This window comes from Leuciscus leuciscus, assembly GCF_965113295.1.
Source record: "Leuciscus leuciscus genome assembly, chromosome: 21".
NCBI classification, from domain to species: Eukaryota; Metazoa; Chordata; class Actinopteri; order Cypriniformes; family Leuciscidae; genus Leuciscus; species Leuciscus leuciscus.
Window position 1 is genome coordinate 22814714 of NC_138745.1, and position 23154 is coordinate 22837867.

The window sequence follows — 23154 nt, forward strand, 5'->3', positions numbered from 1 at the left end:
CTATGATGTTGAATCTACATCACTGCTGTTGAATCAACACTGTGATTAACAAAAATAATCTTTGGTAATATGGTTTGGTTTGATCAATGTTACAATGTGATGTTGATTCTAAATACATTTTGTTGAAACACTGAAAATACAACTGAAACGGAATGTAAACAATGTTGCCATCTGATGTACTAAGTTAATGTTGAAACAACATTAATATTTTAACTACACTTCAATGGTGCGTCAACAAATTCCTGACCATTTTGGTGAAAACCTTTTAAAATATAAATGACACCTTTCCTGCAGTTGAGTCAATTTATTTTATTCAATCAATCAATGACAAAAATATATTAAAAGATCATTCTTTAAAAAAGAAAGGGGGAGAAATAGGACAAAAGCATTTCAACCTTTAAAAATAAAATTGGCTTCAGAAGTCTGATGTCATAACTACAGGTTGTCCAACGGTTCAGGTTTTTAAAAATATCTTACATCAGACTACTGCCTCTTCCTTTGGGTTCTCTGAAATCTGAAAAAGAAAGCATGATGTTACTCAAGAACAAGTCAATTCAGTTGTCACATTCAAGAATGTTAATATACACAATATGATTCACTTTAAAAAAAAAAAGTTGAACACAAAATATTCTAACTACGATTATATTATCGTTAAATCTGTTTAATTTATTTTTCTAAAATCTATAAATAATTCAATATCAAAAGAAAGCACTATGGCAGGGGTGTCCGATTTTATCCCCTCTATTTAACCCTGTGACATCCTGCAAACTGTCTCTACAGAATCTTCTCGCAAGACTCCGAGTGACAAGGTCCTCTGGCGGTCAGTAAGAATGAAATAGAACGAGAGTTACGTATGTAACTACGGTTCTATGAGTTCTGGATGATCGCCAGAGCACCTTGTGCTTCCCACTGGATGGCTCATAACAACAAGATCACGAGGAGGCTACTGCTAACCTTAAGCCGAAGTTGAGGGTCCCAACAGGACTGCCGCTTCCATAGCACCAGGGCTGCCACATTAACTCTGTAGTATCTGGAGAAGGTATCAGTGGATGACCAATTAGCTGCTGCACAAATGTCCATTAGAGGGACACCTTTTAATGCTGCCCAAGATGTTGAGATACTTCTTGTCGAATGCCATTTTATGCCGGCTGGCAATGTCATGTTGTTGGCCTTATTTGCCTGGACAATGGCCTCCACCACCCACTGTGACAACCTCTGTTTTGACAAGAGGCTGCCCTTTTTTTGGCCTGCCATAGCAGAGAAAGAGTTGGTCTGACTGTCACAGTTTCTCTGTGGCACTCAGATATCCCTGAAGGGCTCGCACTGGACATAATTGTTCCGTTGGATTGCTATCTTGTGTGTCAGACACAGAACGATTGAGTGCTAAACTCCTAAATGAGTTTAGTTTAGTGCTTGATTCCTAAATTATGTTGAGAGCCTTTTGGGTAGGAATGAGGGGTTAGGCCACAATGTCACCATTGTTCCATCCGCATTCCAACGCATACAGGACGTATTGGTTGACAATGCGTGGAGCTAACCAACACGTTTGGCTAACGTTATTGCCAAAAGGAATCCAGTCTTTATTGAAAGCCACTTCAGGTCACAATGCTCCATTGGTTCAAAGGGGTGTTGTGTAAATGTTCTTAAAACCAGACTGAGGTCCCATGAGGGCACCCTAACAGTTGGAACAGGGTGCAATCGCTGAGCACCTTTCAGAAAGTGGGTGATTAGAATATGTGACCTTAGTGATTGATCATTTACCTTTACTTGCTGGGCAGAAATTGCAGCCACATATACCATTAGGGTAGAGGGAGCCCTGTTATTGTCTAGCAGGGACTGCAGAAAACATAACACCATTGGCACCGGGCAGTGGTCTGGGACCAACCTTCTTGGTGTACACCAGTCAGTGAAGAGCTTCCACCTACAAGCATAGATGGTCCTGGTGGAAGGTGCTCTAGAATTCAGGATTGTGTTTTGCACCTTAACATCACTAGACTTCAACAGGAACCCTGGCTCCTCAGTAGCCAGACATAGAGCTGTAGCCGATCTGGGCATGGGTGCCAAATCTGACCTTGCAACTGAAGGAGCAGGTCCTGCCTCCTGGGTAGGCTCCGGGGCTCCCCATTGAGAAGCCGGCATAACATTGGGAAGCAAGGTCTGCCTGGCTAGTTCGGTGCCACTAGGAGCATCCTGTGGTGCCCTTGAAGAACTCTGTGGAGAGTTGGCAGAATAAAGGGGTTTGGGGGAAAGGCATAGAGTAGAAGATTTGGCCAGGCATGCTCTAACGCATCCTGACCCAACGGGCTGGACTTCTCTGTCCAGGAGAACCACTGGGGGCAGTGGGTCGAGGTCTCCGAGGCAAAGAGATCCACCTGTGCTCTGCCAAATCGCCGCCAAACCATCTGAACTACTTCTGGATTGAGTCTCCATTCTCCTGGCAAAGGTCTGTGGTGAGACAAGAAGTCTGCCACCACATTCGGCACTCCCGGTATATGCATCGCCCTGATGCTTGTGAACCGAAGGAAGGCCCATGTCAGAAGGGCTTGTGCTACTCTCAGAGACTGGCTGGACCTCGTGCCGCCTTGATGGTTGATGAGATATACCACCGATGTATTGTCCGTTCTGATGAGAATATGGCGGTTCAGTAGGGCTGGCGCAAAGTGTGTCAGAGCTAATTGCACTGCTTGTAGCTCCAGGGTATTTATGTCTATTGTGGCTTGGGATCTTAGACTCGGATAGTGCCAGCATAAGATGGCTGAGCGAATTCCCTATCCAACCCATGCGTGCTCCAGTATTGTACGCTTGACTAAGAAGATCGTCTGTGATTCTGCACCGAGGTCGCGGGCAGCGAGCATTAGGTCTCCAAGCCTCTTCCGGTGATATGATGAAAGAGGCAATAAATGGATCCACTTTAGGCATCTGACCCAGGCCATAAGAGTCCGATTCGTTCATAGCTGCCTGGGCCCTGCTTTCAATGGTATGATGAGTAAGTAACTTGGGATTAGCCCAGCACCTCTGTAGTTCGTCAATATAATCTTTGGATGGGGGAATGCAAAGAGCAGATGGTTTTGCTGTCCCTCTGAAAAAGGCACTGGAGGGAGCTGCCACTGTAGGGGCAGTTTCCAGGCTTAATCGTGCCAACGCAATCTGGATGGCTTGTCTCACTTCATCCTGATCTGATTCTACTCCTTCCGCTGAACCCCGTGCCGTGTTCTGAGAGTCATCATGAGAGTGGATACCCGAGTGAATTTTTCATTACCCTCCTCACAAAACTGCTTTTGAGAGGCTGCCATAGACAGCATATCCTCCTCAGGAATGGGTAATTCCTTACTGGGATTTCCCAACATCGGTGATGGTGCCTCCCTTGGTTGCAGATTTAATATTAAAGATTTAATCTGGGCAAATTCTGAGGTCAAAACCTCCACTTTATTGGCTAAAGAATCCTCTCTATGTCTCTTACTGGTGGAGACACTCACTGCTTCCACCCTTTTCCGCTTTGCCGTCGCTTTTCCTTGCCGAGGCGCATCTGAGGTCAAGAGTGCCTCTACTGCAGCTAGTCTGGGAGTTCTCCGTTCCCACGACATGGTGATACAATTCATACAGGCAGCATCAGTGAGACCCTGCTTCAAATGTTCCAAGCCTAAGCAGGATGGACAGCAGTCATGTCCATCGTCCTGCTGTAAAGTGGCCCTGCACACAGTGCATGTCCGGCTAAGCTGTTCCATTCTGCCACAGAAGTGCTTTACTGAAGCCCGAGTGAGAATACTCTGGGTGACACAAAAATTATATAACGGTATGGTACCGAAAGAATTATAATTATTATTAATGTGTTTTTTTTTACAGCCAAACTAGTGTTAATACTTTAGCCCACTGTTGAAAGAAGTACCAGGTAGCAGTATAGAAAACAGAGCGAAAACACTCGTATATAATTGCAACTGCGAGAAATATAATATATATGCCTATATCAAAGAAAAACAACAAAAACTAATTAAGTTGTCATGTACACAGCTACATATGTAAAGCTATGTAATCTATTGAAAATTCTTCGGGGGGGGGGGGGGGGTGGGGGGGGGGGGGAATTGAATGCTCTATATGAATACAACCAGCTGCAGTGCACGCCGCCGGTCTGTAATGAAAAATATATTGTTGTTCCTGGAGCGCAAACCCTCTTACTGTTCGCTATAATTAATTACTATGGCTTTTCTATGGAGCGAAACCACTCCGAGATGCTATATATACACATTTCATAAAAGAAACAACATCCGGTGCTTATGTAAGCAACTTACCACACTCTGGCAGCGATTGGAATAAACAGACGTGTTCCAAGAAAACAAGTTTGTCTTCAATCTGCCGCAGCCTCTGGAGGACGCACAACACGCAGCTCCAAAAAAATGTATTGTTACAAGGCTGTGAAAGACGGAATCCAAGCGTTCTGAATGAAAGTTTTTCCTTCTACCTGCAATCTTTGCACGTATGCGAGAAGATTATAGGGACAATTTGCAGGATGTCACAGGGTTAAATAGAGGGGATCCCCATGACGTACCTGGTCATGTGATGACTGTTGTTATTAGACTCGACCTGTGCATGAGCAAGAGAGATAATATTCAGTGGGAAGCACTGCCTCTAGCGGTCAGTAAGAATGAAATAGAACTTCCAGACAGGTGTGTTGGAGCTAAACTCTTCATGAAGAGGAACAAACACCTCTGAGCTATAGCCATCAACTATATCTCAGTTCATTTTCTGTGAAACTACATAGCATTCAAGTAACAAGTTTACCTTGTAGAATAAAAGAGCTTTAGGTTTTTTCAATGAAAATTTCTTTAAAGGAATAGTTCAGCCCGAAATGAAAATTTTCATCATGTACTCACCCTCAAGTTGTTCCAAACCTGTATGAGTTTCTTTCTTCTGTTGAACACAAAATAAAATATTTTAAAGAATGTTGGTAACCAGAAAGTTGACGGTGGCCATTGATTTCCATAGTAGGAAATAAATACCATGGAAGGTCAATGGCTACTATCAACTGTCTGGTTACCAACATTCTTCACTCTATCTTCTTTTGTGTGCAGCAGAAGAAAGAAATTCATGCAGGTTTGGAATAACTTGAAGATGAATAAATTGACATAATTTTCATCATGATTTAATCATGATTACCTGATTAAAGTTACACTGTGAAAGATTTTCTCCCATCTAGCGGTGAAATTGTATATGACTACCAACTGAATATTACTTTCTAGCCCCTCCCATTCCGAGGGCGTTTTAACTCCTACGGTGGCCGTATTATTCCTAGACGTCATTCTAGCATTATGCACAACCATGCTATAGTTAGCCAAGCAACTATAAAACTTTGAATTTACACAAATAGGCTGAAGTACCTGTCGAGAAGAAAGCAGGCAACTTCGGCGTCCTTTTTAAAATTGGTTATAAAATTGACTTTGGTCTTGTTGATTTGCCAGTCGCGTTGTCGTTTTAATTCTCTTTCGCTTCCTTGGCAACTCTGTTACATGTCCTGGAGAATATGCGTGATCCTCCATCTTCAACAGGCTTTCAAATCTGCTGGCAGTCGCAAGTTAATATATATATATAATAAAAAAAAAATTCTCTCTCTCAAATAAATGCAGCCTTGGTGCTTGGTGAGCATAACAGACTTTTCAAAAACATTACAAAAATCTTACTGACACCAGACTGTATATGTTCTCCAGTTTTCACATCAACTGATAGTAAAATTAATAAGCCAGTCATTATTTTTGTTATGGCCAATTACCAGTAAATGGCTAATCTATACTATTTTGTCTAAACAAAAGTCATCGTTTTAAATGCTACATGTGAATGTGGGTATCACAACATTACAATGTACTGTATACATTTTTTATATTCCTTTTGAAATGAGTATGAACAATTAAATATCCAACATTGACTGATACCTTATGCTGTTAATACATTGTGCATTCCTACTTTAAATACTTTGTACTCTAATGGATGTTTCCATTTTTGGATTGGTGAATGGCAGTAACCAATATCCTACAGCTGTTGTGTTTGTGTGTGTGTGATTATTCATCCATTTTTCAGCATTTCAGAGTTCTGAGTGTGATTTAACGCTTGAATGTCATCTGCGTGTTTTCATTAAATCCTTATCCCTAAATGTGTATATGTGTGTATATGTTCTCTACAGAAAGCATTGGAGATGACAAGAAGTGAATATGAGGCACTGCCAGGATGGAAGCAAGTGAATGTGAAGAAAGCCAAAGGATTGTTTTAGAGGAAATCTGACTGCACTTGGAACTGCTGATTGGGATTGAATCTGCATGTGAAGACCTTCTCATTCCTTTTGATCAAGATGGGACAAGCGCAAGTGAATGTGTACCTGTGTCAAACCACACAGGGAAGTGAAATGGAGCTGAAGGAAGAAGAAAATACTGAGATTGGCAAGGGTTTACCAGCCTCTTGTAGCACATTTCTTTCCCATTTTCTCCATTTTTGTTTTTATCTGTGAATTTTGTTTTGTTTTGAGTGCTTCCAGCTTGTTTTCCTCCTGTTTTTATTTTTCTGCATTGCTTTGTCCACATGGTCATTCACCGTCCAACACGCACAAGGTAGCCCTCAGCTTAACATAAACCCCCAATCAATTCTAAAAAAGCCTTTTAGTTATTATCTGAATGTAAGAAAGCTCAAAAGAGCACTTTATGCAAGTACGTTCATATCTGCTCTCATAAATGACCTCAAGATGTGTTTAACCTTCCAGACAGATGCTTGAACTTGAGAACCCTATGTTTGTACTGTTCATGGGAGATTGTTTGTAAATCTATACAGTGTGTGTCTCTTCAAACAGAATTGAATGAAATTGTGGAATAAGAGAAAATGTCTTTCTATTCTGCGTTGTATAGTGCCTTGCCTTCATGTACAGTTTATATAAAGACAGATGCTAGTCTGCATTTTAAAGATATATTTGTGATATAAATAAATATTGGTGCAAATAAACACTGTATTATGTAGATAATAAATACTTTGTTTGTTGCTTAATCTGCACTTGCTTAATCACTTTTCATTTAAAATGAATAGTTACACTAGTTTGTTTTCTACGGGTCCCCTAAATTGACATAATGGAAAGGAATGAAATGGGAAGAAAAATTATATTCCAATACTTTGCGTTCACTCGAAAAAGTTTCTCAGGGTGTTGCAAGCGAACGCAAACACAAAAGTTTAAAACAAAATCTTTCCCATTTTTACATCACCATGTCCAGGTCACTTTAGGCACTCTGTGATTTTCCACAGGCAATAGTGCTACAAACATAGTTTGGAAAGAATTAAAAGCCCTTGAGTAGAAGACCTATTTGTTTAAATTATTTAACTAAATGTTTTATTTTATTTTGCTTATTTTCCAACTTGGAATTCTTGTTCTCAAATACATTCATTTGCTACTTGCATATTCATAGTATCTATTCAATGAACAAAAAAACAAAAAAAGACTTCAGCTATTCTTACACAAAGACCAGCAGAAGGCACTGTTGTTCCACAAGTGAGTGTGTAGTAGACTAGTAATAGTAGTAGTAGACCTTTGCATTCTTTTTTTATTCTTCAGTTTGACATATTTCTGTTTAAAACCATACATACATTACATTAAATACATTTCCAATTGTTTTATAATAAATAAATTGTCATTTTAATTTCACCAATATCTCAACAGCTAAATCTTGTCAAGCTTCCTTCTATCAATCACTGTTTTTATATTAGGAATGCAAGTGATCAATGGCACAAACTGAAAGTAGTTACCAAAAAATAAATGAGCTCTGCCATATAAGTCCACAAGAGCACAATTGGGACACCGGGTGTGAAGGCTTTAAATTTGTTGGGTCAAGTGGGATTTAAAAGTCACATGATCCAATCAAAGTCAGGGCTAAACATGTTGTATGGCCAAGGAGCCGCTTCCTGTCTGTCCGACTGAGGATTGAGGACATTTCTACATCTAAGAAAACAACTCGGATTTAAGCACACAGTAATAGCCATTGTTGCAAATAATTTGTATCAACACTTTTGCTCATACCATGAACATACATTTTGTATACATGCTAGCAAGTTATGAGTGACTTCATAGAGAAGCTTGGAGGGACCTGAAAAAATGTGCATTTGATTATTCTGTTATTTGATATGCATTCCTGCATTTACTGGTCATTTCAGGTGCAGATTCTTTGTTACATCACACACAACCATAATTTAGAGACTTACAAGAGGGCCTGTTAATCCAGAATCTCATTAACAACACCCATGATCAGGCCATGCAAATCTGCTTTACCTGGAATGCAATAACCCTCCAGGCAAAGGACCTGATTGGCTGAATGCTAAAAGGTCATTGCATCTGATTAGCTGGAATTTCTGTATGGAATTCTCCTATTGGTTGGAAAAGTAGGGTGTGTGGTTGATAGGTAAATAAATGACCTTGAGGAATCTGTTGTGCAAAGGAGCTGTGGGAATGTGGCATCTATTTATCTTCTCTGCTATGTATATGCTCATTTTTCATTGACTGGAGATCTCCATCGAGATTAAATATCTGTGAGAAACTGTAAATCACTTGAGAGCTGAACACAAAATGAAACATGAGAAAAATTGAATTAAATTGTGATACTGAAGGCCCACTGAGATACAGGAATGCACCCATCTCTACAACTGAGCTCTCATTCAAATGCTTGATCAAATTAAGAAAGAGCTGCTGAAGGGTGAATGCACAGAACACTCTTCCCTTCGTCTGCCATGACACTAGGTCAAGTGAATTGTAGTGCACTAGGTCAGTGCACAAGGAAATAACCAAAGCGGATTTAAGTTATCTCGTTAGTATCATCATTGCCTCGGATAAAGTGAAGGGACCAGTATACAAACAAAGCTTGTGTCATGCCTATATGTTCACAGAATTTCTTTGGTAAAATGACATGTTTATTTTAGAAACAGAACAAGAAAAGAGATGGGTCCCCCCCCCCCCCCCCCCTTTGCAGCTGTATATTTTTTATATAAAAAACATTAATACTATGTGGAAATAATTTACTTTTTTTTTATTTTATTTTTTATAAATGTAGATATTATATATACAGATATTTAAAAATATATCATTGTCAGGTTTTGTTGGCAGAACAGCTGAGGGAAGAGACAAAAATATTTAGGCCTACTAACAGAATTATAAAAAATACATTTCCAAATTTAAAATAAATAATCCTTCATCAAAACGTTTACCCCAAAATGAAAATGTTGTCATTTACTCACCCTTACGTTGTTCCAAACCTGTATGAGTTTATTTTTTTTTCTGGTGAACACAAAAGAAGACATTTTAAAGAATGTTTGACGGCACCCATTGACTTCCATAGTGTTCATTTCCCTACTATGGAAGTCAATGGCTACCGTCAACTGTTCGATTACCAACATTCTTTAAAATATATTTTTTTGTGTTTAATAGAAGAAAGAAACTAATACATGTTTGGAACAACTTGACAAAATTTTCGTTTAAGGGTAAACTATCCCTTAATTTCATTTCACGCTTTTGTACATTTTCACGGGCCGTGTTGTGATTGCTGAATGTGCCGCTAAACACCAGTAGAGGGCGCGCCGCTCATGGCTCATTGTTGCACCCGCTGGTGTGTTATGTGTGTGAGGTTGAGCGTGTGTTTATGTGAGTGTGTGTCTGTCCGTGTGACTCGTAATATGTGTCAAGAGAGTGAGGGGAGACTTCTCTATGTAGGTGACTGAAGCTAATGTGTTTAACACAAGAGGTCAGAAAGACAGATCTGTCGAAGTAACCAGTTTTGATCTGAATCCCGCTCCACAATAACGGCACTTATGCGAAAGTAGCGGATTTTGTGAATAAAACAAAGATTTGTGAAGGGAACTTCTGTCAAGAGGGGAAGGAAATAAGCCGGACACGTCAGAAGAGGATTTTTATTTTGGGAATCGTAATATGAAAAAGGAGCAGGCCGAGATATTAGGTTTTGTCCCTCAGAAAGAGATCGTTTACAACAAACTTCTCCCCTACGCAGATAAACTAGACCGCGAATCCAATGACATTTTGGCCCAGATTAAAGGGAACTTGGGTCGGGCTGTCCAGTTCCGTGAGTTATGGCCAGGAGTTTTATTTTGGACCCGGAAACTATCCACGTGAGTATATTCAAGACTCAAAAATGCTTTGATGTGGCAATTGAATCTGGTTTGTTAATGGACAGCTGAGTGACTCGGGTAGCTTGTAGCCGTTAGCTCGCGAGCTAAAGGCTACTGCTAAGCGCTACCTGAGTCACTCAGCTGTCCTTGCTTATACGTAAACATCACATATCCATCTGCTAGCACTCCATAATGACCTTTCATAATATTGAGCGTAATATTTCGTTGGTCTAGTTTGTCAGAGTGGCTTCAGTCGGTAAAAAGGCAGGAAAAATGGGACTGTTGTAAGCTCATTTCTAAGCTAATCAGCTAACGGAGGCTAACATTAGTGCTGGATAAGCAGCTGCCACATGCATCACTGCAACTAGTGGTTGGATATGGAGTCTTTAAAAAGACACTTTATCTGACTACATAGTACATATTATTTCATGCCTTTATTTATTTCGATCAATTTAATATGTTTCTTATAAAAAATTTAAGTGATTCATGGTCAGTTTTCACCGTGTTGAACAACAGATAGAAGGATATGGGACCTTATTTTATGGTTAACTTAAGACTCTTTAAAGGTCAGATAAAGGATATATTGTTCTATTAAAATGCCGCATGCTTACGTTTTATGTTGAATTTTTTTTATGATATAATTAAATACATTTTAAATAAAATAAATTGTAATGAATTGTTCATCTGTGTCATTATTTAATGACACTTAAAGTCTTTCATGAGTTTCTTGTGCATGCTGCATAACATTTAAATGGGACCCTTCGTATTATGAGTGTATGATCACACGTATATAAGTATATTACTACAGTGGTTTTGCTCCTACACTGACTGTCGTAGAGCCCCTGTAGAGTTTGTATTATACAAAATACTTGACAGAGTATCTCTGCTTAAATGGGCAATATTTTTATAAACTTAATATCGTATCCATTTGACCTCTTACCTCATCATTAGATTAAATTCAAGGCCATGAAAAAGTGTTTCCTAAAGGTTTTGTATTTGCAGCGAGGGCGGGCATGTTGTTTAAGTGGATGGGTATAATCTACAGTTTAGTGAGTCATTCGACCCGATTCAGTGAATAAGTGAGTGGTCCGTGTTTAATTCTGACCGATGACTCTGCTTCATTTAGATTCATTCGCCAAGTGATTCAGCATTGAGCCCTTGATCGTTTTTGAGTGCAGAGCAAGCAGCAGGCGAAAATATATGCATTGTTAATATTAATATACACCCAACTGTGATTGGTTTGGTTCAAATACAATTTTTGTATTTGAGTATGAGACTTACATTACAAGTTTTTTTTACAGACCTAAATATTTTAACGGTTATGTATGTTTGTCTATATAGATCAAAATCATCTATCTATCTATCTATATATATACACACACACACACACACACACACACACACACACACACACACACACACACACACACACACACACACACACACACACACACCCCTGCTCTAGCATAAATATTGTTTGCCATGGCTCTACAGTTTAATAGTTGAAAAGGAAATTTGTGTATGCCATACAACAAAAAGGCTCAAATGGGAATAAGTGCGAGCTTTTATCATTTAGTTGAGTGTTTTCAAAGGCTCTCTTATATAATCTATTTTGATGACCCGTTTCAATCTTTTTTTTTGACATGCTAGCCTGACTCAGCTTTATTCAGACACACAGCGCTCTCTGTTTTTCTCATGATCATGTCTTCGTGCTTACATGGTTAGTGATAAGGTCAGAATGGTTCCAACAGATAACTGATGGCCATATGTGCTTCCCAAACAAATGTTTTCCCCCCCAATGCTTTCTTTCATAATGTGGTGTTATGATGTGGTGGATGCTCACTTTCATATTTGGTTGTTTATCACTGCTTTATTGCAGTGATTTTAAGATCAAACTTAAAATGAAGGAATTATTTGTTTTAGAAATAGTGTGCCTTCTGTAGACTATGTACTGTACTCTAGAGAATATGCAAGATTTTGTTTTGTGAATCATGCTTTTCCTCTCCTGTTCTCTGTTTTCCACTCGTATGACATGATCTCTGCCCCTTGATAGGTACCTTCGGCTGTACGGGAGGAAGTTCAGCAAGGAGGACCATGTGCTCTTCATCAAGCTTCTGTACGAGCTGGTCACCATCCCCAACCTGGAGATCAGCATGATGCAGAGCTTTGCACGACTCCTTGTCAACTTATTGAAGTATGTGAAAGTGTCCCCAACAAACACCTGACCATTGTCATAATTGAACACAAGCCCTAGACCATGATTAATCCGGGCTCTACAGTGCAACCAAATCAGTTGCATTTGCGTTTGAAAATTACTGTATGCGACTGTGAAAAAGTATTTAGGATATTGGCCAAACAGATTTTGCAAATGCGCCAGTGCAAATTTGTGTTTGCACTCTGAAGAGCGTGATGAGAGAACGTGTTTTTGCAGCGTTGAACAATGCAGCCAATCACAGACATATCTGTTGATTTCTTGAGACACAATAGCCAATCAGAGGCGTTTAAGTTAAAATCCACTCACCGCTCAAAACGCTGGAGTTTGTTCAGTGCCGAGTTATGCAAGCTCGCGAATCCTCTCATTATAACAAACAAAGTACAGACACGATGTAAATAAGAGATTCATTGTGTAGTCTAGACAACTTCATTGATTATAAGGGAAGTTTGTTAAATCGCGATGAACTGAGATGAGTGACATATTTATATTATAAAGGGAGTTTGCAAATGTAATATTGATTTTATACAACAATTCAATAAACATGAAGTTTATATTAAGTGACTTGCCGCTGCGCATATCTCCGAGCAAACACGGGTGTTTCGTTTATGAAACCTTCTATTTAAAATATTAATCTCTTAACATTGTTATCATTCAATTAAATGCGTTCATGCCACCTCTGAACCTTATTAAACAGTCTGTAAATATACCTAAATGCCACTTTTTTTGTTCTTCGATGCCACCTCTGCAGTGCAAAGATGAATTTTGTTGATACTGTTTTCATTTGATTGGTAACTTAATCTTCCTGATTGTATTATTATTTTAACTCAATTTATAAATATAAATTTATGTATTTGACATAAAAGATGACACATTTAATAAGGTTAGAAGAAATGCCCTTACAAAAGATTAAAAAAAATGCCCCGGCAAGTCATTTTAAGGAGTAAAATATCGCCTCATAATGGGAACGTTGATTTCTGTCATTGATCACAAGGTGCTCCTACACTTTTGACTGTGCTCCTAAAAGTAAAAAAGAAAAGTCTAAGTGTAGAGCCCTGTTAATGCATATTTGTTTTATACTAATGTTTTAAATTGACAGCCCTAGTTATGTAACATTTTCTGAAAACTCTTTTCTAATGTACAGAAAGAAAGAACTGCTGTCCCGGGATGATTTGGAGTTGCCTTGGAGGCCTTTGTACGATCTCTATGAGAGTATCCTGTACTCCAAAACAGAGCATCTTGGTCTTAACTGGTTCCCAAAGTAAGTCCCTCTCTCTTTTTTCATCTTTCTAACTCTCACTGATTCTAGTTTCTTGTGAACGTTGCTTACAAGTCTAATGTCCATGGAACAACATTTTATATGTGACTGGATACTCTTTTTTTCATAGCATGGTACCTGGTGATCAGAATATGCCATCTGGCCATCATTCACAAAGTTTTACACATTCCTGACCCACAATTGAAAGTTTGTTTATTAGATATTTTAGCTAATTTGATTATGCGTTCAGCTACCAGTTAAAGTGTAGTAATCTACCTTATTTAAACCTATTCAGCAGGGGAAAAAAACATAACAAAAAATATGCAAACAAGTATATTTCATATCATATTTGCAGAGATGGAAAGTGTTTTCTGTATGGTGAACATGGATATGACACATGGTTCATTGTACAGGGCAAGTTGAGATCATGGGGAAAAAATACTTGTCTGTGCAACGTTTGGTTCAAGGAAAAAGAGGACCCTGACACTGCCTAAGATTTAGCAATTTGCTTGTATTATTCTTATCTTTCCAAATTTGAGTTTGAGCCTTTTAATGAGCACTGCTGATTCTCATAACACAACCATATCCATTTAACACACAGTATTCTTAGAAGAACCTGTTAAACAATTACAACTGTAAGATTTATGCTATTGGTATGTGCAGCGTTGGCTTATGCATTTTTCCTTTTCTCACATTCAGTTATCGAGCAGAAGCCTCAACTAAACAAAAAATGCTTAGTATTGTGCGGAAGCGGTAAGCACAGCCCTGTTTTACATGTTGCACTGTACTTTTCCAAGGGCAGTCGCTCATGTTTAATTGCATGTGTCCAAAATTAAAAGCAAATCAACTATCTAAATGACAAATCCCACCACAGCTTACACCTGGGTTTGTACTTATATTCTTTGTTCTTTTAGTTGCCTAGTCATATCCACTTAATAACATGCTTCACAAACAGATCAGGAAATGGTGCTCCCTTTAAAGTTTCTAATAATTCATCTTTGTCTGTCAAACACAATTCCTGGTGGCTCAGAGGTGTCAGTCAGTTCTTTATATTTAGGCTACAGATTTCTCCTGACATACTATAGCTGCACAATGACAAAAACCTTTAAAAAAAAGAAAGAAAAACTGTTCTTCAGCACAAATCCTCCAGGAATGGGATAGACTCATTGCTGTGACTTCAGTCTGTTAATCTAAGAATCTTTTGATTGTTTTCACAGGTGGGCGAAGGGTTTATATTAAAGAAAATTCAGGGCTGTGTTTCCCAAAAGCATTGTAAGCCTTTAGAATGCAACAGTTGTGTTCCGGAAGTAAAAACTACATTCATTTTCTCCATAGGCAAATTGTTTTTTAACAATAACTTATAAACCTTTAAAGACAGACGTACTGTGAGCTACGAGGTTGTTTTGTTGAAGCCATCCATTTGCATTATTTCAACTTATTTTTAAAATTATCATGTTTAACAGCTGAATTCAAGGTGAAAAACTTCATTACCCATAATGCTGTACAGAAAATTCCACCAATCAGAGTCGTGGCGATAAATAAGTCAAGTTGGTCTTGCTATGCTGTCAGAGTACTTAAATATTTGTACATTCATGTATGCATATTTTGCAATATACTTAATATATATGTCAACAATTTTAAATGAATAGTTTTATATTTCATCATCGATTTTAATTCGATTTTGTCATTTGGGATTCTAGTTCTTTTCCTCACTGAAGCTGTTATGTACACAGTCTTATAGCTTTGTTTTTTTTGGTCAGAATTTCTAATACTTTTTTTGCTTTTAAATAAAAGTTTGTAATGTTGTGATTCACCTCGTAGCTGGTTGGTTTGGTTCGTGGCTTATTACGCTTTTAAAAATTATTATTATTATTTTATTTTTTAAAAACACTATGGGAAAAATGAATTGGAAAAATATACTTCCGGAGCCAACACTGCTGAAAAAGTGGACGGGCCCTAATGCACTCTATAGAGATCACTGGTACCAATGGTATAGTGGGACAGTTCACCTAAAACACAAAAGAAGATATTTTGTTAAGTTTGGGAACCAAACAACATTGGAGCCCTTTGACTTCTACAAAAAACACTGACACATTTGAATATCTGCTTTTGTGTTCCGAAGAAGAAAGAATGTCATACTACATTTTGGGTGAAGCTCACAATGCTTTTGGGAAATGTAACACAGTCTGGTGTCAGTCGTGTTTCTTTTAGGTCAGGCTGTAAATGTGGGTCGGATCACTTTGGCTCGCTGTTTTAGAGGACAAGGTCACACAACTTTTGCCAATTTTCCCTTTGGGTTCTGGTATCATTGTGTTCTATTTTAATCTCGTCCGAAATGATAGTGCGCTGCCGCTGAATGTGGAAGGTGTTTGTTTACACTTGCACTGAGAGGAAGATCAACAGCTGCTAAGTATCACTGGAGGTGTATTTTTAGAACTAGGGATGTGGAAGACAACATATTTTAATTATCAACTAGTCAGTGGGTTATCTGAACCACTACTTTACTTGCTTGTTTAAAGGGATAGTCCACAAAACTGAAATTCTTTCATTAATAGTCTCATGTTGTTACAAATCTGTATGACTTTATTCCTGTGGAAGAACACACACACACACACACAAAGATATTTGGAAAAATTTTGCAAACCAAACAACGTAATTTCCATTGAATGTATTCATTTTGAGACATTTCTCTATATATATTTTTTTTGTGCCAGTGAATAAAGCCAGTCATACAGTTTTGGATTGACTTGCAGGTGAGGAAATGATGAATGAATTTCATTTTTGGGTGAATTAACCTTTTTAATTGAGCAATGAATAAGATCCAGTAGACCCCAATCGGATGCATTTTAAGGAGACGTTCATCATGTGTTCTTGCATTAAAAAAAAGCAGCTGATAATTTGGCTGAATATTTATAACATTTTATACTAAAATACTATCATAGTCCTCACAAAAATACTATGGACTTAGAAGCACCACAGCCCAAAATACCAAAGCTAAAACTAGTTATCCTAACGAACTAGTCCACCATTCTGACCTTTCCCTATTTGCAGTATTTAATAACATTATTGTATTCTTAATGTCATAACCCGCAGCTAAAAGTTTAAACAACTTGGCCAACTTTAACAAGGTAAAGTGAATATGTATTTAGGATTAGCTTTGAATTGGCTGTTAATGCATTGTGACTGTACTCTACGTTTTTGAGCTCAGTTATAAAAAGTACATGAGGAGAACCTGATAACCTGGCATTTTGCACTCATGTGCCCAGGCGCTGGTGTTGGGAATCTCTCATTTACACTTTCACAAAACGAACCGTAGTTGGGTTTCTGCTTTGCACGTGGTCTAATCGCATATATTTTGCTTCAACCTCAAATGAGCCTTGCCTTTCATATTATATTAATGCACTTATTTTATTTTTTTTCTCTGTTTCTCCCATGTTCTCTCCCTCTAGCTCGGTTGAGAATGTGTTGAAGACACTAGTAAAGAGCTGCAGACTGTGAGTTCTCTTTCAATCCTCTTTCATTCACTAATGTACCTATAAATGTTCGAACCCTTTCACAAAAGAATTGCACATTGTGTTAATCCCCTTTCCGTTGTGCTGTTGAAAGAATCATGTAATCAGGCGTTGTTAGTCAAGCCCACAGCTTTCACACTGAGCCGATTACAGCTCTCTTAACACATTATACCATTTTGTTCATATAACAAGCACTTTTCATCGTTTTGCAAGAGGTCACATAACAAATAAATAACCGTGGATCTAAGAAAGTGGCATGTGATTTTGATCTCATGTTTGTTTGTTTGTTTGTGTGTGTGTGTGTGTGTGTGTGTGTGTGTGTGTGTGTGTGTGTGTAGTTATTTCCCTGAGTCTGCCACACAGGAGATGCTTGATGAGTGGCGACCGTTACTGTGTCCATTTGATGTCACTATGCAGAAGGCCATCGGGTACTTTGAGCTCTTCTTGCCCACCATCATGTCCCCAGAACAGCATCACAAAGGCTTCAAGTAAGACCCTCTTTTGCAACCTAGTAATGAAATAAGAGGATTGCAGTCTATTTACAAATTACTCGTCATTCATAAAGTGCAGCCAACAAGTATGACCCTGGGGTAATGGGAGTATTTGTGCATGTTTTAGGTTATGGTTTGATGAACTGATGGATCTCTGGGTCTCAGTGCAAAACCTGCCCGCTTGGGAGGGTGTAAGTACTTCTCATTCGTGAATTCATTTGTTAAGTGCAAAATATTATTTCACCATCGGCTTTCTATCCTCTGTTTCCTCTTGCAGAATCTAGTGAATCTTTTTGCACGTCTGGCTAATGACAACATTGGCTATGTGAACTGGGATCCATACATTCCCAAGGTACTGTCCTGCTTATACACTACGTTTCAAATGTTTGGGGTCGAAAGAAGTCTCTTACGCTCACCAAGGCAATAATTTGCTCAATACAGTTCAAACGATAATATTGTGAAATATAATTACTTTTCAAATGAACGGTTTTCTATTTGAATATATTTTAAATTGTATTTTATTCCTGTGATGGCAAAGCTGAATTTTCAGCACCATTACCCCAGTCTTCAAGGTCACATGATCCTTCAGAAATCATTCTAATATGCTGATTTGGTGCTCTAGAAAAAATCAAGAGCTGTTTCCATCCACCTATTTTTATGTGCGTTTTGGGATATCGCATAAAAAAAAGGCTGGATGGAAACACCAAGATGCACATAAATTGTGAAAATGCGTAAAAAAAAACGTATGTGCTCAACTGAGGCAGATACCTTTTTTTTTTATCCAATAAGATAAGTATAAACTATGATGAAAACACATTTACCAAATAAATCCTTTGATGAACAACAAAAAAACATTGACTTTACCTCAACAGTGGATGTGATTGGAGAGCTAAACTAACCAGTGGACCAATTTTATTGCACAGCATTTCAAATGTTGGCTTGATCATTCTGAAATGCCTGAACCAAAGTCTGTCATCAAAATGATTTGGTTTAATGACCTCCCAGAAGCGTCTCACACGATTGCCTTCCTAAACACGAGGCATCTGAATGCAAGATAACATGACTGTGTTTATTGCGTTTTGTCTGCGTGCTCTGAGATGCAAGTCATTTATGATGTAAGAAAAAAGAGCCACAATGGCTTCCCTGATTGCAGCAACTTACATTTTTATTACAGATATTTTGTGGCAATTTCTCAGGAAATTACGGTTTTGTTCTCTTAAACACATGGGATGCGATTTTCCAATTTTGCACAAGTTAAATTTGCAATATTGAATGGAAACATAGTTATTGTTAAAGACAGTTATGCTGCTTAATGTTTTTGTAGAAACCGTGATACAGTTTTCAGGATTGTTTTCCCAATAAAAAGCTCAAAAGAATAGCATTTATTTGAAACCCTTGTTGAATAAAAGTATTAATTTCTCCCCCCCCCCCCCCAAAAAAAATTCTTACTGACCCCAAACATTTAGGCCTTACTATAGATGATAATCTAAAGACATTGGAGCATTGTGTACTAATACTTTGTTGTCTGGTTTCAGATCTTTACCAGGATCCTACGTAGCTTCAATCTGCCTGTTGGCACCAGCCAAATGGTTGTTCCCAGATACTTGACCAACTCCTATGATATCGGTCACGTGGTCCTCTGGATTTCCTCCATGCTGGTAAGCTTCATGAGTCACATTCCTATAAATAGGTTAATTATTAAAGAGGCGCATTTATATTACAGATCACATTCTATAATATTCTTCGTAATCTTTTTCAGGGCGGCTCACAGAAACAGGCCCAGAAACAGCTTAATGGGCTCTTCAGTAGTATAGCATCCTTCTACCACCCTTCAAATAACGGACGCTGGCTGGTAAGAACAATAGATCAATATGGTGCAATGTGAAATCTTGCTCCCCTTTTCCCCATCAAAGTCCAGCCCACAATCCAGTCTAGAACGGTCTGCAGTGTGTGTTGTCAGCTGAGCTTTGTTTGCGTGCATGAGTGTGATGTGCAGTGACACATGGTCCTCAGGCAGAGTGAGGTCACTCCACATTCCAGCTTCTGAAACACCAGTAACAACTTTCTAGTTATCGACCACCTGTCATCCTTGACATGCATCCTTTTCCTGCACTCATGACTCAGTAAAGTGTCATACAATATCATGTGTAGTTAGCAAAGTTAATTATTTTACCCTCAATGGCAATAAAGCCTTTCCTCTTTGAAACCGGATGTTATTCAAGAGTGTTGATGTCAGAAGAAAGTAGTATTACTAAGCCTTTTTATGCAATGTGTAACTTATATTATACCCGGTTTGTAAGCTCTCCATAAATTACCGGTACACAAATACATGCATATCCTGTGATGCATTTGTACTCTGCACAGCCGTTCATATTTGTACTCCACATTGAAAATATATATGAACACGCTGTTGCATCTTTAATAACTTTTTAGGCTTATTTTGCCGTGTTTTTATATGCTCTTTGGTTATGGTGCCGTAAAGACTCTGCACTCACAGTGTGGATGAATCGCGTCTGGGCCGAACACTCAAGATCTGTAGAACTTATGCGATGCAGAAACTCTTACACTAATTTTTTATTCATTAATGCATCTCTCACTTGCTGAATGCGATCTCACTGTTTGAAGTGCTTGTCATATGAAATCAATACGTGCTGTTGAATAATTAAGTGAAACGTCTTCTCGTAGGATAAGGACATGCAGTTTCATGAATAATTTTTTAGACACAAATTAGTCATCAATGTACTATGGTGTAAGAAAACGTCACATCCTGTGACATTGCCATGAAGATGAATTTAATCCCGGAAGATGAAAATAGTGCAAAAAAGCAAACTAAATTCTCCTAAGATTAAAAAAGTAACGGGTGCTAACATTGTTTTCTATGATGTGCAACACACGTAACTCCGAAAATTTTGTGAAATAACAAAAGTCCAATTTTTTGCAGTTAAACTGTTTCTACAGTCATTTCAAAATTTTCCTTAAATCTTGGTACTAGCAAAAACTTTGGCAGACAGTTGTGGTATTTGAAGAAGTGTGAAAAGCCCAGTGCAATTGTTTATTTTTCAGATGCTAATGTATGAATTTCAGTCCGGTTTTGGTTTCAAAATGACCAAAAAACCTTTAGTCTATTGTTCTGAAGGTTGAAATCGTTACAATATTAAACCTTTCTTAGTGATTCCAAGCTCATGTGTTTGTCTTATTTTTGTCTCCAGATGAAGCTAATGAAGCTTCTACAGCGTCTGCCTGCCAGTGTGGTTCGACGTCTACATCGGGAGCGCTATAAGAAACCCTGCTGGATAACCCCTGTTCCCACCAGTCACAGGCTCACTGACCAGGATGTGACGGACTTTGTGGAGAGCATGAAGCAGCCGGTACTGATGGCCATGTTCAGCAAGACGGGCAGCATGGACGCAGCTCAGGCCCTGCAGAACCTCGCTCTGATGAGACCAGAGCTGGTCATCCCCCCTGTGCTGGAGAAGTGAGTGTGTGGAACTGCTGGAGATGTTCAGGGCATGTAGGCGCTAGGGCTGGGCGATATGGCTGAAAACTGTATCACGATATAAGTGTTTCATATCGGTCGATATCGATAATTATTGAATTTTTTTATAACATATTTAAAATAAGGACCAGTCCAGGAGACAAATATATTACATTTAAAGATTTTTTTATTTTAAACTTAACCTACCTCTGATTATAATCCCATCAGTTAAAAAGGCAGAAATGTCAACACGACCATGGAAAACTCAAAAGTCTAAAATCACAATGAACACTTAACAATTATCTCTTAACATTAAGGTGCAAAATTAAAGAATACGTAAGAAATGCTTTATAAAGGGGTGGGCGATATGGCAAAAATATAATATTACGATTTCTTTCTATAAATTATATAAATCTATTTCTTTCTATTTTCTATAAATTATACATTGATACTTATTAAAGCTATTAATAAAGTTATTAGTCAAGAGCAGTGAGTGATTTTCTCTTTACATTTTGTTGTTTTATTAACATTAAAGGGATAGTTCTCCTAAAAATTCTAATTTTCATAATTTACTCTCTCACGTTGTTTTAAACTCGAATAAGTTTCTTTCTTCTGTTGAAAATAAAAGTTATTTGGAAGAATGTGGGTAACCAAACAGTTGATGTACCCCAGTGACTTCCATAGTATATTTTTCTCCTATGGAAGTCAATGGGGACCAGCTACTGTTTGGATACCCACATTCTTCAAAATATTAATATTAGAAAATATTAGAAGGCAATTAATACAGGTTTGGAACAACATTAGAGTGCGTAAATAATGAGATAATTTTTATTTTTGGGTGAACTATCCCTTTAAGGACAAGCGGCAGCGTGTTTACTATTACTACTGTCTCTTTAAGAGCTGCGCGCGACGCGTCTATTATACACGCATTTGACAAGCAGATTTTCTCTCAATTTTCTCAAGTTTGCTTTCACTTTAGACATATCCGACTAGTTTATGTAAACCTTGTGTGTATAACAGTATTAGCAAAATAAGACTCGAAAGATAACTTAGTATTCAGGCGCTGGTAGACAGGCTTTTAGTGCATGTGAGCTTCACATGTATGCGCTGAGAAACGCACACGCTAGAACAGCGCATAAGCACGCGAATAACAGAGAAACTGACGACGGTCTTGCATAATCTGCAGACGACATTGGTCTGACTACGGTCAGACTTTAAGTCAGGCGAGCTGACTTTTTCTGTTTTATCTAGTTACTAGAGAGTGAGTGCCTTTGTTCATGCAATCAAACTTGCTTTGCTGGTTTCTTCCAACGAAAAAAATAAATAAATAATTATCGAACGTTTTATCGAACGCATTTTTTATTGATATTGATTACGTGTCTATCGCGATACATATCGTTATCGTTTTATCGCCCAGCCCTAGTAGGCGCTAATATCAGGAAAATAGCACTGACTAATTTACATAAAAAGGTTGCGTTGAAAAGAATGATGATGATTTAAATGCTAAACTAGCAAAGATACGCAAATATAAATGTAACCCTTAATCTTTTTTTTATGTTGCATGTATTAGTGTATTATTTAATCACAATAATGTAGAGCTGATTAAATGTTAAAATGTTTACTTTTGTATCTTTAAATGGTTATAGGAGATGACTTTCAGTATAAAAATCAATAAGCGAAAGTCTTAAAGCTTTATCATAGCCCTTAGAGTGGCTTCTTTTATTCACTGTCAGGATTTACAAATCCAATCTTTGTAAATAGGCTTTGTAAGCAGTTGTTTTGTAAAGCTGGAGCTGGACTGTTCCCAAAGGTGGAACAAACTAAAAGTCACAGTGTGTAATGTGCTGCCCCCTTCAGGACATATCCTGCTATGGAGACACTGACGGAGCCGCACCAGCTTACTGCCACTCTCAGCTGCATGATTGGCATGGCCCGCAGTCTTCTCAGTGGAGGCCGACATTATCCCGAAGGTCCCGCGCACGTCTTGCCCCTGCTTATGAGAGCACTACCTGGTGTTGACCCTAATGACTTCAGCAAATGCATGGTGGGTAAACTGTGATATAAACATTAACAAT

The 23154-nt window shown here is 38.3% G+C and overlaps 2 protein-coding genes across 16 annotated transcripts in view; both read left to right on the plus strand.

The window, feature by feature from the left end:
* Positions 1-7017, plus strand: part of svila (supervillin a) — a 62306-nt gene extending 55289 nt beyond the window's left edge. For 13 of the 14 annotated variants that reach the window (XM_082152325.1, XM_082152332.1, XM_082152333.1 and 10 more), the window contains one exon: positions 6170-7017. In XM_082152325.1, coding sequence (XP_082008451.1) covers positions 6170-6256 — 87 coding nt within the window. In that variant the 3' untranslated portion in view covers positions 6257-7017. The remainder of the gene's footprint in view (positions 1-6169) is intronic. The other variant, XR_014201208.1, reaches the window with a different exon arrangement.
* A 2617-nt stretch (positions 7018-9634) lies between these two features.
* psme4b (proteasome activator subunit 4b) overlaps positions 9635-23154 on the plus strand; it is a 30435-nt gene continuing 16915 nt past the window's right edge. The window contains exons 1-12 of one of the 2 annotated variants that reach the window (XM_082152628.1): positions 9635-10131; positions 12185-12325; positions 13488-13604; positions 14301-14354; positions 17051-17095; positions 17452-17601; positions 17732-17795; positions 17882-17956; positions 19140-19262; positions 19364-19456; positions 20814-21079; positions 22937-23123. In XM_082152628.1, coding sequence (XP_082008754.1) covers positions 9935-10131; positions 12185-12325; positions 13488-13604; positions 14301-14354; positions 17051-17095; positions 17452-17601; positions 17732-17795; positions 17882-17956; positions 19140-19262; positions 19364-19456; positions 20814-21079; positions 22937-23123 — 1512 coding nt within the window. In that variant the 5' untranslated portion in view covers positions 9635-9934. The remainder of the gene's footprint in view (positions 10132-12184; positions 12326-13487; positions 13605-14300; positions 14355-17050; positions 17096-17451; positions 17602-17731; positions 17796-17881; positions 17957-19139; positions 19263-19363; positions 19457-20813; positions 21080-22936; positions 23124-23154) is intronic. The other variant, XM_082152629.1, reaches the window with a different exon arrangement.